Genomic DNA, 18,835 nt, shown 5'->3' with positions numbered 1-18,835 from the left:
AGGACCATTTCTAGGGGTGGTGGGACCTGTACAAGTCGGATGGGTTACACCTCAACAGAGGCAGGACCAATATCCTCGTGGGGGCGGGGTGGGGGAGGGGTGGGTGGGGTTGCTAGTGCTGTTGGGGAGGGTTTAAACTAGCTAGGCAGGGGCATGGGAATCTGAGAATAGATTCAGAAGGGAGAGGAGCAACGCTGAAATTGGAAAGCAGTAAAGTAGAAAGAGAATTTGGAAGACAGAGGAAACAAGGGCTAGAAAATAGACAACAAGGGAGTTTTGCAGTGCTACATGGAAGGAATATAGGGAATAAGGCAGATGAGCTGAGAGCACAGATAGACACTTAGAAGTACGATATTATAGTTGTTACTGAGATATGGCTGAAAGAGGGGCAGGTATGTCAGCTCAACATTCCTGGTTGCAGGGTTTTCAGATAGGATAGAGAGGGGGGTTAAAAAGGAGGGGGTTCGCAGTATTAATTAAAGAAACAATTACAGCTTTGAGTAGGGATGATATGTTAGCAGGATCATCAAATGAGTACATATGAACATAAGAACATAAGAAATAAGAGCAGGAGTAGGCCATACAGCCCCTCGAGCCTGCTCCGCCATTCAATAGGATCATGGCTGATCCGACCATGGACTTAGCTCCACTTCACTTCACACTCTCCACAATCCCTTATTCCCTTATTGTTTAAGAAACTGTCTATTTCTGTCTTAAACTTATTCAATGTTTCAGCTTCCACAGCTCTCTGAGGCAGTGAATTCCACAGATCCACAATTCTCTGAGAGAAGAAATTTCTCCTCTTCTCAATTTTAAATGGGCGGCCCCTTATTCTAAGATCATGCCCTCTAGTTCTAGTCTCCCCTATCAGTGGAAACATCCTCTCTGCATCCACCTTATCAAGCCCCCTCATAATCTTACATGTTTTGATAAGATCCCCTCTCATTCTTCTGAATTCCAATGAGTAGAGGCCCAACCTACTCAACCTTTCCTCATAAGTCAACCCCCTCATCTCTGGAATCAACTTTGTGAACCTTCTCTGAACTGCCTCCAAAGCAAGTATATCCTTTCGTAAATATGGAAAGCAAAACTATAGCATAAGTATTCCAGGTGTAGCCTCACCAATACTCTGTACAACTGTAGCAAGACTTCCCTGCTTTTATACTCCATTCCCTTTGCAATAAAGGCCAAGATTCCATTGGCCTTCCTGATCACTTGCTGGACCTGCATACTATGATTTTGTGTTTCATGCACAAGTAACCCCCAGTCCCACTTTACTGCAGCACTTTGCAATCTTTCCCCATTTAAATAATAACTTGCTCTTTGATTTTTTCTGCCAAAGTGCATGACCTCACTCTTTCCAACATTATACTCCATCTGCCAACGCTCATGTGAAGACACTCCTTAAAACCTACCTCTTTGACCAAGCTGTTGATCACCTGTCCTAATGTCTCCTTTGGTTCGGTGTCAATTTTTGTCTGTTTATGTTCCTGTAAAGCCTCTTGGAACATTTTACTATATTAAAGCCACTATAAATGCAAGTTGTTGTTGTAGAATTCTTTAAGAAATCCCTTATCGGCCCTGTAGTTTTTAAAAATAATAATCTATTATTATTCCTTGTACTGAATCAGATGTTAAATTTTACGATGATTCTGCTGTTTTTTCTGTGTGTACTTGTGTTTTATTGCCAGTTATGTTCTGTGAGAAGTGTTTTTTTGCCTTGCTCTCATTAGGACCATGATGCCTTTGGGTCCAGTTGACCTGACCATTTTACCCTCTGCATTTTTTTTAGCTGTGAATCCTAATATTGTAATCGAGCCATACAAATATAAACCACGTGTTTACTGTATGGAAATGCATAGAATCTGGAGATTCCATATTGTTTATTTTCTGTTGTTTTTATAATACACATTATATATAGTAAAATCGTCCGAGTGTTTCAGCCTGATTGTAACTCAGGGCGGGAATCAGACGGGTATGAATTCAAATTAACACGCACCCCCGCGACCCCCCCAGCTCTGCTGACATTGTTAACGTAAGGCCCGGGCGATTCTAATACCCGAGCCTCATTTGCACTGCCTTCCTTGGGCAATTTCCTGCCTGAAGCCGGAGGACAGAATCGCAAAGTTGTACGGATCGACGCCGCAACCTGGGACCTCCTGGCCTCACAAGGAAAGTCAAAAATATAGATCTAAAAAATTCTTCTCTCTTTGGACCTCTTTTGGCCCCGCTTCCCCTTCCCACTGGCTTGGCCTGGCGAGACAGCCACAATAGTTTCCCTGCTCAGGCCCAAAGTTAAAATAGCAGTCGTGATGTCTTTGGAGCCCGATTTGTATATTTAAAGAAAGACCCCGCTGGTTTCCGGGGGTGTCCTTCTCGTCTCTTTAGAAGGGTGTGTTAAAATCGGATTCAGCAGAAAGATGCCTGCCGACGAATCTCACAGGTGATTTTAACTGCTATTCCACCAGGTGTCTGCCCACCAGGTTAAAGTCGCCCCTTTTGTGTTTCTGTTACTGAACTACATTTTCACATTTACCAATGTTGAATATTTTTTCTTCATTTCTAATTTTCTTTATATTCTTTGCACAAGGATACAGTGGTGGTGTTGCCAAGACAGCAGCAAGGCTCTCAAGAACGGTTACGCCAAGTCCTGTTATGCACACTGTGCTTTGGTATGATTTCAGATTTATCATATCTATAATATCATAAAGTTCTTACATCTGCATGCACGTCCTGTTTACTTTTTGCATTATAAATTCACATCTTTCACATTCATAAAAGAAATTGTTTATGTAGACATGTCACAACAGTTCACCAGTGGAGGTGCTGCTCTGGTGGGATGGTGTAATTACAAGTTTATACAGCCATTTTACATTATAATATGCACATAGCAATTTATAATGGAAATATATAAAATGAGGAACAGAATATATAAGATTAAAATGGGGACTGAATTATGCCAACTTACCCATATCAAATTATCCCCTGTCCTTTAACCTCAATTAACCTGAAAACCCCATTGGTCTTGGCTTTCCATGTGTAACCGAATGACAGATCGACTAGTATGTATTGTCACGTATGTAAAATTATTTTCTTTAAAATGTTGAATTCTTTCAAAATGTTGATTCTGTTTGTATGAGAACCCACACAAAATCTAAAAACATTGATCTAACTCCTAAACATGTTGTTCAGCAAAAAATGAACTAAGAACTTCTAATCTATCTTTACAGATGAGTGCAAACCAGATGACCAGTGTGCAAGATACACCTCCCATCTTCCTTTCCCAGTAAATCTGGACATAACTTTTGTTGTTGATGATTTGCGGCAAGTGGAAACTGCACAATCAGAATCAGTTCAGCACTTCTTAAACTCAATGCTTAATGAGTTTGTAAGTTCCACAGAACCAAAGGCCTCTGATCTTCATCCCAGGGTGGCTCTTGTACAACACACACCAAGTTACACACCGAGATATGGGGAAGATCCATTTAACCTGGAGTTTGGAATTTTGGATTACAGTGCAAAAACACTGAAGAAGAGACACATACAAGACTCGTTCAGTCAGCCGGAGAGCTCCTCCGGCATTGGCGGTACTATTGAATGGAGCTTGAAGAATTTCTTCTTAAATCCCATAAATCAACAGACTTACAAGGTTATCTTTACAATATTTTCAGGGGAAACAAGTATTGATGAGAAGAAATTACTGGAAATATCACAAGAAGCCAAATGTAAAGGTTTTACAATATTTGCATTGGTTCTTGGAGAGGTAACTAATGTCACCGTCCTGGAGGAGTTTGTCAGTTTTCCTACTGATCAACATTTCGTTCACCTGGACAAAGCCCTGGAGGCTGAAATGCAATATGCACAAAAGTTTGCAGTGGCTTTTCTGAAAAACCTGGCAGGTAAGTGCAGTAACAACCTAATGAAAAGTTTACAGATAAAACTATAACTGGATATGTGGAGTGTATATACTTCATAAGACCATGGTACAAATACAATCCAAGTCATGTTTCATTTTAAGTTAAATGGATAGGAGTACATCCATTAAGAGGGTGGATTGCTAATGTTAATGAAAGCTGTGAGAATAGAGCAGAGACACCTCATTTATATTCACATCAACTTTACTTCACTGAAAATAACAAGGTCGAAGATTTCACTCCATAACAGGGGTACATCTTTCTTTGTTAATGTCAGCACCAAGGCAGCTTTGAGTTTAGGATAGTCCATCTGTTTGTTATTAAGGCATACTTTAGACTAAAGTTAGCAAATGAAGAACGATGTAAACTTGTGACAATAAATGTCGGCTTTGCCAGTGATGCCCAAATTCTGAGAATGAAAACAAAACATGTAAATCAAGGGATGCAGGTAAGAATTTTCGACTATTTCCAAATTGTCTTTAGTCCAGAGCAAGCCAAGGTTCCACTGCCTGTCTCTGTGTGAGCCATAACTCTCAGCATAAGAGGAATGCTGCACACATTCACTTATTATATTACAACACGAGGAAAAGCTGGTATCGATCAAAGCAGGTGCAGTGGCGGGTCTGGCAAAATCTGAATTCATGCCGTCCCGAACTCGGCCTCGTGGCTGAAGTACATGGGTTTGTGCTGAAAGTACAGCCTCCTTTTTCACTCTGCTTTCTCCCATAAGACATTGATTGGAAACATAGATTGCCTGTCGGTCCTGGTTGGTCACCCCTCTTACTGCTAATGTTTTCTAATCCATCGCCCTGGTGATGCGGAGGGATAATTGGTGATACAGTGAACTGACAGAGTGAGAGTGCAGTTAGAAGTCACTCACTGACTCCTCAGGCAACAGAACGAGGCTGCTTCATTAACTCTGCCCCAAACAGACACTCTCTACATCTCTGTGGGGCCGAAATTGCCTTGTTTTGCGACTGCCATTAGCATCTCCGGGGGGTACAAAATGCTTTTTGCCCGGGCGCAGCAATAAAAGCGCCCCCCCCACCGTGTGAAATTGGGCAGTGGTTTTGCAGAGACAGGATGAGGTAGCACCCCGCTTGGCTGCGCACGTTGATGATGATGTCATCACCATGGGCAGCGTGTTTTACCATCCTGGAAGTGAAATTCGGCCGCGCACCCTCACTTATCGCTTAGCGGTGACAGCGACAGCTTGAGCTGTCAAGTTGCCATCGGGAGTCGGCCGGAGGTGTGCTATTTAAAGGCGCCATCTTGAAAAATGTTTTCTGTCGGCCATTACTCTGCCGCTTGCTAACACATAGGCAGAGTGGCTGGTGGACAGATCAGTGATTTTGACTTCAAGGAATGTTCTGCCGTCTAACTATTCTCCAGTATCATTCAGGGCAGATTTCAACTCACATTTCTCTCGCTTCATGGGGGCTGTGTTGGCTCTTGACGTCCTACTCTAACGTCACAATCGGAGGATAATTAGGCGAAGACAAATGCAAAGGGAAAGATGAAGTGTCACAGGGAGAAAGACAGGGACAAAGGCATCAAAATGTGGCCAGAGGGAGATGGCCCCACAGGTCTGGCAACAGCAGACCTTATCCACCCAGGGTATTCTGGCAGCAGTTCTCCTACATCAAATTTCACTGAGAAACAGTGTGTTTGAAGACTGCGCTTCAACAAGAACATGGTCACAGAGCTCTGCCATCTGCTGCATTCAGACCTCGAGCCTCAGACCAGGTTGAGGACGACTCTCTCAGTGGCAGTCAAGGTCACCATCACACTCAATTTATACACCAATAGATCCCTCCAGGGAGCGACAGGAGACATCGCCAACATCTTCCAGTTTGCCGTCCATTGCTTCATCCACGAGGTCATAGATGCTCGGTACAGAAGGAGGAGGGACTACATCTTCTTCCCCATGACCAGAGAGAAGCAGCACTTGCATGCCTGTGGCTTCGTCAGGATAGCGGGCTTCCCCATGGTGCAGGGTGTCATTAACTGCAGCCACATTGCTTTGCGGGCACCACATCACAATCCAGAGGTCTTCCGTAACCGCAAAGATTGCTACTCATTGAATGTGCAGCTGGTCTGCGACCACACGTACAGAATCCTCACTGTCAATGCCGGCTATCTTGGCAGCAGCCACGATGCCTTCATTCTGCATCAGACCGGTTTGCCAGCTCTGTTCCAGCCACCACATCAAGCTCGTGGCTGGCTGCTCAGAGATAAGGGCAATCCGCTCTCCACCTGGCTCATGCCTCTCCTTTGCAACCCCAACACTCCTGCCCAGCACTCATACAATGAGAGCCATGCCGCCACCAGGAACATCATTGAGCAGACCATCGGAGTGCTCAAGCAATGGTTCCGTTGCCTTCACCGCTCGGGAGGAGTCCTCCAGTAGTTGCCTGAGCAGGTGTCTCTATTTGTCATCGTCTGCTGCATGCTGCACAACCTGGCCATCAGGAGGACGCAGCCATTGTCACCAGGCATAGCTGCAGCACCCAAGGAGGAGGAGGAGGAGGAACAGGAGCAACAACAACAGCAATGGAGGAGGCAGCGAGCCCATCGCCATTGTGTAAGGAAGGCGTGCGACTGACTGACTGTCTCATCAGAGTTGGTTCCAGTGAATTCCATCCCACTTCCTGGTTCCTCTGGACATCCCCATCACCACATCCATTTTCCCTTCCATTCCAAAGCCCCAAAACTGAAATGAGAAACAACAGCAAAGATTAAATATTCCAATCAAAATTTATATCAGAACATCAAAAAACTTACATAATGTATTTACTGAATCACCCTTGTACATTTCCTTATAGCCCCTCTTTGGTCTAACTAATCTAGTGCTCCTCTGCAGTGTGTCCCCTGTGGCTGAAATACAGTTCGTGGAAGGCTGCTGTGTGACAGGGTCAGAGATTACAGCTGGCCTTGCCAGCATTCACTGACTACATGACAGCATGGAGACATTGTGTGGCATCAACTTGAGATTGCATGAGAGCTGTCTGAGCTTCCATGCCACAAACCATTGTCTGCATTACAGCACTAAGACGTTGAGTTGCTTCCGCCTGTGCTGCAATGGAAGCTGCCACGTCGCCCATGACCTGCGTCATTAGGTCTGGATCCGCACGCTCTCTCAAGGAGTCCACCATCCTCTGCACACTGGCAATGATAGGCTCCAAGGGGTGCGCAGAGCTCTCTGCAATGCTGGAGGCAGATTCCTCCACTCACTGTACCACTGCCGAAGGGCTCTTGGGTAGCCTTGCCATTGCACCTATGATGTCAGAGTGCATAGCCATCACCCTTTGTGTAAATGCCTCCCCATCGAGGTCCTCATCTGAGCCCTGTGGAGCAGATCTCGCGTGCAAACTTGCCCTCCGGGAGATGATTCCCGAGGATCCCTTTCCCTAAGGCCTTGTTCCAGCCTGCTCGGCCCCGGTGCATCACCCAGTTCAGACCCCTCTACTAAGCTAACCCGACCCGACCTGGGAAGGAACACCACCACTGGCAGCAGGGTTCAGAGGAGCACCCCAGGACTCAGCATGTGCTGTCCTGAGAGGGAGACAACATTGAAGTGTGACGTTACCGGAACCCAGGTAGCTGAGTCTCTCGGAGTGAGGTCAGGGCCCAGGAGCAGGGCCGGGGACAGGTGCAGCGAGGTCGAGTTCGGGGCCCAGGAGCGAGTTCGGGGCCCAAGAGCGAGGTCGGGGACAGGTGCAGCGAGGTCGAGGTTGAGGCCCAGGAGCGAGGTCGGGGCCCAAGAGCGAGTTCGGGGCCCAAGAGCGAGGTCGGGGCCCAGGACCAGGGCCGGTGACAGGTGCAGCGAGGTCGAGGTTGAGGCCCAGGAGCGAGTTCGGGGCCCAAGAGCGAGTTCGGGGCCCAAGAGCGAGTTCGGGGCCCAAGAGCGAGGTCGGGGTCCAAGAGCGAGGTCGGGGCCCAGGAGCGGCACAACGTGGGCCAGCAGCGGGGTCGGGGCACAGGGAAGGTGTAGTACGAGACAACAGCAAGGCCGGGAGGACTACACTATGTCCTCCTCCCTCCTTCCCGCAAGTTCTCTCTGGCTGGGTTTCATAGGATAATGTTTGTGTGAGTGTGTGCTAGGCCGATGTAGCAGAGTCTGGTCTCCAATTGTCTTGGAACCCCTTGCCATTGGACCAAGACCTTGCTTTGTCAAGTTCATGTGGTAGCTGGTGTACAACCGCCACCCCACAATAAAAGAATTCACGCACAGGGTATCTTTCACCCTTTAAAATGAAGTTCGGGACCTGCAACATCAGGACCCTCATAGACAACCCTATCAGCAACAGACCGGAACGCCATACTGCTGTCGTTGCCCAGGAGCTCAGACGTTTCGACATTGACATCACCGCCCTAAGCGAGACTCGGCGGGCAGCGGAAAGCCAGCTCAAGGAGCAAGGAGGTGGTTACACCTTTTTCTGGAAAGGCAAACCGGAAGAACGCCGCCTCCATGGGGTAGACTTCGTCATAAAAAATGAGAGAGTTGAACATCTCAGAGACTCCCCTTGCGGGATAAGTGAACGCCTTCAGCTCACTCTAACCCAGAACCAGTACACTACGGTCATCAGTGCACTCGAACACTGGAGGCCACAGATGAGACCAAAGAGGAATTCCACTCCGACCTTGAATCCCAACGGGTGAGAATCTGATCGTCCTTGGCGACTTTAATGCCAGAGTTGGAAAGGACACAGACCTCTGGGGAGGTGTGATTGATAGAGAAGGCGTAGGGAAAACCAACTGCAACGGTACCTTCTGTTAAGTCCTGACTCTAATGCACTGACTTATACGAGACACATGCTGAAGTCAAGGTCACTCAGGACCTGCACCTTTAATTCCAGCTCTCCAGTGCTGCACTTGCCTGAGACCTCCCTTTATATACCTCAGTGGGACAGGTATGGAGTGTCTCCTGCAAGTGCACCCCTGGTAGTAAGGTATGCATATTGTTACAGGTCATATCCAGTTACAGTCATGTATAGCATGGTAAGATACAGTTACAGACAGTAATGTGAAATTCATGACACCTTCCTCCTGATAAAATGCTTAGAACATAGCCTTGTCATAACCAACACCTTGTTCCATCAGAGAGATGAGTACAAGGCTTCATGGCAGCACCTTCGCTCCAAGCACTGGCATCTGCTAGACTATATCATCGTCAGCATGCCCGATGCGGGCCTCCCGAAACAAGCGTGCTACTCGGAGCAAGAGAATCCCAGGTGGGTAGAGGAAACACTTCAAGGACACCCTCAAAGCCTCCTTGAAAAAGTGCAACATCCCCACCGACATCTGGGAATCCCTGGCCCAAGACCATTGAAACTGGAGGAGAAGCATCCGGGAAGGCACCGAACACTTCGAGTCTCTTCGCCGGGAGCAAGCGGAAGTCAAGTGCAAACGGCGAAAGGAGCCCACGACAACCGAAGCACCCCACCCACCCATCCCTTCAACCACCGCCTGCCCCATCTGTGACAGAGACTGTAGGTCCCACATTGGACTCATCAGTTACCCGAGAACTCATTTTTAGTGTGGAAGCAAGTTGGTTCCAAGGGACTGCCTAAGAAGAAGACTAAGCTATCTCTAATGAACGCGTAGTGCTAGTCTCTGAGCTGGTGCTGGCGGGTGAGAGATGCAATGACACAGTGCTCGGCTCCTCCTCCTCTTCCTCTCCCTCCAGAATGTCTTGGGGAGGCTCAGGTGCAGGATGGACAGCTTCTGAAAGCATAAATGGCACAATGCTCACATTATGATTGAAGGCTGATTGATGAATTGAACAGCTGAAATTGGGTAAGTGGCTGTGAAACTCTTTTTGGAGTTTACCTGCAAAACAAAAACATTAATCGGTGCCACCCGCCCTGGATGACACACCAGACATTTACAAGGCCCTTTTTTTTTTCCTTTTTTTGGGTTTTTTTTTGGGCACTAAAATCAAATTTTCCTTTTTCCAGTGCCCCCTATAAAAGGGGAGGGGAGTGGCTGTGAATAGCACCCCTGCAGCACCCAGCTGAGGCCATTAGCGCCTCATTTACCCCCCCGCCACCTGCCCCCCACTTCACTCCTGGGGTGAAATGCCCAATTTGCCACAATTAAAAAATTACTGCCCCAAACGGGGCGGCACAAAATTTCACCCCCTCTCTTTCTTATTAATATTTAAGTCATGGCCGGAGTTCCATAAGAGCTGTCCCATAAGAGCTTCAAAAAGTGACCGTAGAACTTTATGAAATAGAATTAGTCCTTTCTGGGTCATTCCTTAATCTGCAGCGTTCCCTGAATCGGGTAATTAATGGAGTCTTATCTCGTGTTTTATTTTAATGCAGACTCACTGGCAGGATTCTCGTAAAGAGAAATATTTTATTTTTATATTTTACAGTGGCACTCAACAGCTATCCACCCGCAGCTCTACAGAGGGAATGTGGAGGAATAAAATTTTGGAGAACAGAGGAAATTAGAACATCTGCAGATTTAGAACGGTATGTTTTACAGAAACACACTACCAGATATTGAACATTAATGTAAGTAATCCCCAATGACTATTGTATCACCTCTTTGTTTCAGAGTGGATATCATGGAAAACATGGACGAACTAAAGGACGATGGTAAGTAAACAAAAAGGATCATAGCGACATTAGAAAAGGAAGAGACCATGCGACTCCTCGGGCCTGCTCCACCATTTAATCAGATCATGGCTGATCTGTACCTCAACTCCATTTACCCGTCCGCTCCACATTTATAATAGCCTTACCAAACAAAAATCTAGCGATATCAGTCTTGAACGCTCCAATTGTCCCTAACCATCCACAGCCTTTTGGGGCAGCAAGTTCCAAAAAATATTTAAATGTATTCCTGAATGTGTCTTCATTGATTTAACATGAGAGATTTCAAGGAATAAATGTATTCTGGAAAAGCTGATGTCTTAATTGTTTTCCTTTAATTAATATATCAAAATGTGACCTCAACAGGAACTAACGACAGCCAAAAAAATTAAAATATTGCAAATACAATAAGTACAATAAGTTGATCACGCTCCTGTGACTATAAATATTAACCCAAACATTGCAGAAATGTATTATTTATTTTGCCTTTAGTGACATCAGAGGAAATTGTGAAATGTTTATTACCTGGCTTCACTCCCACAAAGCGCCTTATAACCCATAATATGCCAGTTAATGGCAGCTTGGCTCAATTGCTAGCATATTCCTCTCTGGCCCAGGAGGTTGTAGCTTCCAAAAGGATTTGAGCACATGACATGGCTTAGTACTCCAGGACAGTACTAAGGGAGTGACGCATTGTCAATGTGCTATAATTCAGCTGAATGTTAAAGCTGGAAGGGTAAAATGGTAGGGTTACTGTTCTGGAAGGATGAGGTTAAACTGAGCTTAAAGCCTTCTTGCTCTGAAGCCCTCACTGATCCATAACCTTGACCCACTTGCATGTGCTATCACTTTGCAGCTTCTCTTCATTCTCATCAAGCTCATCTCTTCAATGAAACCCACCCTCTACCTCTTTAATCTCCTCTTGCCCAACTCCAGAACACAACCACCTTTTCTGTCTGATAAGCCAGATTTCCATCCACTTGAACATTAGGAAGACTGAAGACGTTGCTTTTGGCTCCCACCCAAAACTCACCTTTGCCGTCTGCTCCATCCCGCTCCCTGGCTACTTGCTCAGGCTGAAATAATTCCATTGCTCTGTTTGTCCATTTATCTCATTCACTACCTAGATTGATTACTTTCAAACTCTGCAACATTTCCCATCTCCACCACACCTTACTCCAACTGCCGCTGAAACTTTTATCCACCACCATCATCATCTCTAGAATCATAGAATATTTACAGCACGGAAGAAGACCACTCGGCCAGTTGGTCTCAGCTAGTCCCACTCCCCGGCCCTTTCCCCGTAGCCCTGCAATTTTTTTCCTTCAGATAGTTATCCAACTCCCTTTTGAAAGATAAGATTAAGCCTGCCTCGACCACCATTCCAGATCACAACCACTCGCTGCGTAAAATAAGTTTTTTCTTGCGTCGCCTTTGGTTCTTTTGCCAATCATCTTCAATCTGTGTCCTCTGGTTCTCCAGCCTTCTGCCAATCGAAGCAGTTTCTCTCTATCTATTTTGTCCAGACCTCTCATGATTTAGAAATCTCTATCAAATGTCCTCTCAATCTTCTTGCTCCAAGGAGAATAACCCCAGCTTCTCCAGTCTATCAATAAAACTGAAGTCTCTCATTCCTGGAATAATTCTCGTAAATCATTTCTGCACCTTCCTAAAGTGTGGTGCTCAGAATTGGGCACACTACTCCAGTTGGGGCCGAACCAGTGTTTAATACAGGTTCATCTTAATTTCCACACGTTTGTACTCCATACCGCTATTTATGAAGCCCAGGATCCCTTAAGCCTTTTTAACTGCTTTCTCAACCTGCCCTGCCACCTTCAACGAGGGTTCATGCACGCATACATAGAAACATAGAAAATAGGTGCAGGAGTAGGCCATTCAGCCCTTCGAGCCTGCACCGCCATTCAATAAGATCATGGCTGATCATCACCTCAGTACCCCTTTCCTGCTTTCTCTCCATACCCCTTGATCCCTTTAGCCGCAGGGGCCATATCTAACTCCCTCTTGAATATATCCAACAAACTTGCATCAACAACTCTCTGCGGTAGAGAATTCCACAGGTTAACAACTCTCTGAGTGAAGAAGTTTCTCCTCATCCCGATCCTAAATAGCTTACCCCTTATCCTTAGACTGTCTACCCTGGTTCTGGACTTCCCCAACATCGGGAACATTCTTCCTGCATCTAACCTGTCCAGTCCTGTCAGTATTTTATATGTTTCTATGAGATCCCCTCTCATTCTTCTAAACTCCAGTGAATACAGACCCAGTCGATCCTGTTGTGTATAGAGAAAGAGTCAGACTGAACACTGTGAGCTGAAAGTAAAATGTAACTTTAGTCTTGTATTGCAGGTCTCCAGAGTGCCTCTCCAAATTGAGAAGCCTCTTTAAATACCTGTGCTCCCAAGGGATTATGGGATCCCTTGGGACTCCAGAGGGTGAACCCTCTGGTGGCTGTACAGAGTAAATACAAGTTTACATATATAACAACACTCCCACCCCCTCCAAATTCAATAGTGTAACTATTTACAATGTGAGTCGATCTGGGGCCTTTCTTGCCCTGGTTGATCATCTCGGTATGAAAGCTGGTGTTGTTCAATCATATGTTGGACCCTTGCTGGGCTGCTGTGCAGCTGGCCTTGCTGGGCTGCCAGGTATGTTGGGCCCTGCTGGGCTGCTGTGGACGATGGGTTCTGCTTCGTGGTCAACCATGGTGCCGGTTGCCACTGGTGTGTATGTTGGAGGATCAAAAAAGGTAGGGTCCAAGGTGGGTTGCTCAGGATAGTCCGTGAATCTGAGTTTGATTTGGTCCAAGTGTTTCCAGTGAATGAGTCCATTTGAAAGTTTGACCCAAAACACCCTGCTCTCCTTTTTGGCCACGACAGTACTAGGAAGAAACTTGCGACCTTGTCCTAATTTAATACAAATACAGAATCATTGATTTCAATCTTGCGTGACACATTTGCGCTATCATGGTATGCACTTTGTTGAAGTTGCCTGCTCTCTACCTGTTCATGTAGATCAGGGTGAACTAACGAGAGTCTTGTCTTAAGTGCTCCTTTCATGAGCAGTTCAGAAGGTGGGATCCCAGTGAGTGAGTGGGGTCCTGTGCGGTAGCTAAGCAGGACTCTGCATAGGCGAGTCTGCACTGAGTCTTAGTTACGCTCTTCAAGCCTTGCTTGATGGTTTGCACTACTCTCTCTGCCTGACCATTGGACGCTGGTTTAAACGGGGCAGATCTGACATGTTTGATCCTGTTACGGGTCATGAATTCTTTGAACTCAGCACTGGTAAAACATGGCCCGTTGTTGCTCACCAGGACATCGGGTAGGCCGTGTGTGGCAAACATGGCCCACAAGCTTTCAGTGGTGGCAGCGGACGTGCTAGCCGCCATTGTCTGACATTCAATCTACTTGGAATACGCGTCTACAACCACAAGGAACATTTTACCCAAGAATGGGCCTGTATAGTCGACGTGTACCCAAGACCACGGTTTGGAGGGCCAAGACCATACCCCAGGTCTCTCTGTTCGTGCACCTACTTTAGGATTGTACCATTTAGTCCTCACCTCATTCTTTCTACCAAAATGCATCATTTCACACTTTTCTGTGTTAAATTTCATCTGCCACCTTTCTGCCCATTTCACCAGCCTGTCGATGTCTTCCTGAAGTCTAGAATCAACCTTTTAATAACCAGCTTGCTAACTTCGCAATTTCGACCTCCATAAATTCCAACTTGTGCAAACACTGCTGGCATCTTGTCCCAAGCTAAGCATCACTCACCACATACCCACCCCTTAACATCCAGCCGCCCACATTGGGTCCCCCATCTCACAACAGATCAGATTTAAAATCCTCACTCAATGCTACCTTTGTACCTTCTCCAGCCTTATCTTTCTTCCTCTGACTCTCACCCCCATTTCATCTCCTGCTCCTTTGGTAGCAGAGTCTTCAGTGCCTCAGCAATACTCTTTGAAACTCCCTCCCCAGGCACCTTCACCTCTGTACCTATTTCTCCACCTGTAAAAGCCTTATGAAGACACATCACTTTCCCCAAATTTTCAGTCACCTCTCCTAACCATCCAACAAATGCTTGACATCAACTCATTTATTTTCTCTTTAAAACTTCCGTAGGATATTTTTCTACATTAACCCGCCACAAGATTGGATTTTAACCTGCTGTTTTCGGCAGGTGAGCAGGACACGCAGTGGGGTCCCGCTTTAAATATGCAGTTCGGGCCCCAATGACATAATCGGAACCCGATTACAATTTTAGCCTGAGGCCTGAGCAGGGGAGCAGTGACGCCTTGCCTGCCATGCCAAAACTGTCAGGAGCTGCAGTGAGGGCAAGGTGAGCTGTTGTTACAGAAAAGTAAGTTTCCTTGTGGGCCAGAAGTGGTAGGAATACTCCTTTGGGCCCCGCAAAGAAAGCTTGGGTCTCCACTGCCTCCAGTTTCATTATCCCCCCTCCTCCTCAACCAGCACTCTCTCCCGACCCCAATGCTTCAAAAATCCTTGGGAGCCCTCAAAAACGCGTACTTTAGTGCTGGGGACCTTTCCCTCAGATTCCCAGGTGTTGCATCTGCTGCCAGAAATACATTTCCCACCCGCCGGCCAGGATCTGGCTGGGTTCCGGTGGGAAGAGCACCATTGAAATGAGGCCGTGGAGTTGACAAACTCCCAGACCTTGCGCTGCGCAGGACTTGCGGGTTTGTGGCTCGTCCCAGCACCCACCATCATCCCCCCCCCCCCACCCCATTCCCCGGCCCCTGCCCACACCAAGTTAAAATCGAGGTCCAATGGTCAATGAGCCAAACAAAGCAGCTGACTCCTCAGAGGCCCAGGTAGTGCAGTATAGAAGGTTGCCTCATGGATCAGGTAATGCATCTCAGTCACAACCTCTCTCCCCACCCTGAGTCTGTTATGTACTATTATTGATACATGAAAACGTGAAGCAGGGTAAAGAGAAAGGTTGCCTTCCTCAGCAGTGGGAATCTTCGCCGTCAAGAACATCACCAAGATCTCAAGAGAACCTTTTTTTTTTAAGTGATTTTATTTCCAGAATCATTGAAGAAAACTAATAAAACTGTTGTTTTCTTTTTGAAAGAACTGCAATTTCAACACAATGCTTTTATTTACAGTTAATTATTTTCTTTGCAGGTGAAACGTTGGTTGAACTCCAAGGAAACGAGATGGAGAATGAAGGTAAATAGAAATAAGATGCTGTAGAAACCAAGGGGTTAATTTTGACTGCAGCCCGCTTTACATATCTCCCGACTGAAATAAAAATCGGGAGAGATGTAGAACAGGCTGCCGATTTGCTATCGCCTGTTTTATTCTGTTGCACAAAGTCAAGCTCTACCCCCAGCACTGAAAATGACTAATCTCAGCCTAGAGAAGGATTTGAAACGCACGTGCTGCGGGTAATTTCCACCTTGGGCGGTGAGCTGGTGGATAGAGTGCCCAGCCCGCTATAGAACCCATCCAATTATCATTTCATGTTGAAACCAATGGAACGGAAAGTTGGCCGTGGTCTATAACGGGCGAACAATCCGCTCCAGTAGCTCACTGCCAAGGTGGTGAAGGCCAACAACCACCTCTCTAAAACAAGCCAGTTCTGCAGCACCCTTGAGGTTCCATGCACATTTCATCATGCATTATTAGCTTTAGCTTGCACACTGCCAAAAATGGCAAGAGCCTTTCATTCCAAAAACACATACGCAGATTTGAATCAGAATTACTCGACTCATCGAGAAAATACACAAGTTTTCCTGAGATCAGGACCCTGAGCTGCTCCTGCCTTAGGAAACCCTGCAGATCTTAAAACTATTACTTTTCTATCATAACTACAAGAATCATACAGCACAGGAGGCCATTCAGCCCATCGTGTCTGTGCCAGCTCTTTGAAAGAACTATCCAATTAGTCCCTCATACTTTCCCCATAATACTCAATCGATGACGAAAGCCGAAGTGGTAAGAACACTAAACAAGTTTCCGTACAGCATAATGTGCAGTTAAACGGGACCCATACAAGGGTGCATCAGCAGAGAGGTTATCTGATGTCAGGAGAGATTTGAAACAGTTGTTTTCCGTGAGGCTGAAAATCAATAAAGAACCCTCAAGGTTATTCCCATTGGTGAGCAGGTTTTCAGAATAAGACATGACATCATTTTTCCAGCTCTGGTTTCTATGGTGACCAACCCTCTGAAGATTATGGACCATAGAATGAAGAGTCCAGCAATTCTGTGAAATATGCCAGGATCGTGATCACTGGCGCCCTCCAGCACTAACGCTATGGGGTTATTGAGAGGTCACTTCATTTGAATGTACCTGGGTGGAACCTGTGCCACATCTCAGGGATCTGACTTGCCTCACTGGCCAACAACTCCTGGTTCCTATTTGAGGGTTATTAACATGGCAGTGAATACAATGGACTGTGTGTCAAAACAACAGTCAAGAGCTTTGTTGAAACTTGTTTCCTTAAGGTCTGTCCCTTGTTTACATACATTACAGTGCTGTGACTTGTAAAGTGGATTAATTCCTTACCAATTTCTCAGTTACTTCATTCTTTTCATTCTAGATGTGTGTGCACTGAATCGCGAAGAAGGGAACTGTTACAACTACAGATTAAAATGGTTCTTTAATAAGACATTCCGAGTCTGCAAAAGGTTCTGGTACGGTGGCTGTGGAGGAAACAAGAACAGATTTGACACGCAAGAGGAATGTGAAGCCTTGTGTCTAAAATATGCCTTCTAAATACTATTTTATATACTTTTTTTAATATGTGTCTCTGCAAGGTAGAACAACATGGAATGTTCCATCGGGAAAATAACAGTGACTTACATAGAAACACAGAAAATAGGTGCAGGAGTAGGCCATTCAGCCCTTCGAGCCTGCACCGTCATTCAATAAGATCATGGCTGATCATTCCCTCAGTACCCCTTTCCTGCTTTCTCTCCATACCCCTTGATCTCTTTAGCTGTAAAGGCCATATCTAACTCCCTCTTGAATATATCCAATGAACTGGCATCAACAACTCTCTGCGGCAGGGAATTCCGCAGGTTAACAACTCTCTGAGTGAAGAAGTTTCTCCTCATCTCAGTCCTAAATGGCCTACCCCTTATCCTAAGACTATGTCCCCTGGTCTGGACTTCTCCAACATCGGGAACATTCTTTCCACATCTAACCTGTCCAGTCCCGTCAGAATCTTATACGTTTCTGTCATGTATTCAACTATCATTGTAACCAACCCATGTATAAGCTGACCTCAGTTGTACACCTTGAGAACAATGACCACAAGGGGCGAAATTGTGGGCGACACTCCTAACCTGGACTTTCAGGTATAAAAGGGAAAGCTCCACCCACCTTCATCACTTGAGGTCTTGGTAATAAAGGTAACTGGTCACAAAGTGACCTTCTGTCAAGCATGGGCCTCGTGTGCATTTATACTTTATAGTAAGCACATATCATTGGCGACGAGAAACTGGAATTTAAACCACGCTAGCACGGCGACTAGCAGCACAGAAGAGAGGTACTGTGTTGGTGATGATTGGGATGACTTTATTGAGAGACTACAGCAAAGTTTTGTCACTAAGGAATGGTTGGGACAGGATTCGGCCGACAAGCGCAGGGCTCATTTCCTGACGGTTTGTGGATCCAGAACATACTCCCTGATGAAGGACCTTCTAACGCCAGACATTACATTCAAAAAGCTCGGTAAGTTGATCGGGGAACACCTTAAACTGGCGAGCAGCATGCACATGACGAGTCACTGGTTTTACACGCACCGGCGGTGAGAAGGGCAAAGCGTTCCAGACTCTGTGGCAGATCTCCAGTGGCTGGTGAGCCTATGTAAGTTCCCAGATGCATGCAGAGCGGAGATGCTGCGAGACTTTTTTATTGAGGGCATCAGGCACGCTGGGGTTTTCAGGAAACTGATTGAGACCAAAGACTTGACCTTGGAAGCGGCGGCTCTGATAGCCCAGACATTTATCTCAGGGGGCGAAGAGACCAGAATGATGTATGACAAAAATCTTGGCTCAAATGCAGTAAACGACCAGGGAGTCAACATTGTTAACGTGGCACATAGTTCTCTAGGCAGACAAGGGCAATCGGACATGCCCCAGCATGTAATCGAACCCAAAGGGGAAATTCAACAGAGACAATGGCTAGTTGAACGGCAATTCATGCCATCGCAATGGACAATGCAGCCAGTAATGGGGCCATGAACACCTGTTAATGGTGCGCTTAAAGACAGTGACAGAGACAGTCAGAGACGGTCGACTGGTAATGGACTATTTGT

At 46.2% G+C, this 18,835-nt stretch overlaps 1 protein-coding gene across 1 annotated transcript in view; it reads left to right on the top strand.

The window, feature by feature from the left end:
* LOC139264065 (collagen alpha-6(VI) chain-like) overlaps window positions 1–17,851 on the top strand; it is a 177,596-nt gene extending 159,745 nt beyond the window's left edge. The window contains exons 34-39 of the mRNA XM_070880163.1: window positions 2,591–2,672; window positions 3,231–3,899; window positions 10,297–10,396; window positions 10,482–10,522; window positions 15,694–15,738; window positions 17,114–17,851. Of these exons, the coding sequence (XP_070736264.1) occupies window positions 2,591–2,672; window positions 3,231–3,899; window positions 10,297–10,396; window positions 10,482–10,522; window positions 15,694–15,738; window positions 17,114–17,289 (1,113 nt within the window). The 3' untranslated portion in view covers window positions 17,290–17,851. The remainder of the gene's footprint in view (window positions 1–2,590; window positions 2,673–3,230; window positions 3,900–10,296; window positions 10,397–10,481; window positions 10,523–15,693; window positions 15,739–17,113) is intronic.
* The last annotated feature ends 984 nt before the right edge of the window (window positions 17,852–18,835 follow it).

This window comes from Pristiophorus japonicus, chromosome 5 (assembly GCF_044704955.1).
Source record: "Pristiophorus japonicus isolate sPriJap1 chromosome 5, sPriJap1.hap1, whole genome shotgun sequence".
Classification (NCBI taxonomy): Eukaryota; Metazoa; Chordata; class Chondrichthyes; family Pristiophoridae; genus Pristiophorus; species Pristiophorus japonicus.
Note: the sequence above shows the minus strand (reverse complement) of the source record. Positions and strands in the feature narration are given on the sequence as shown.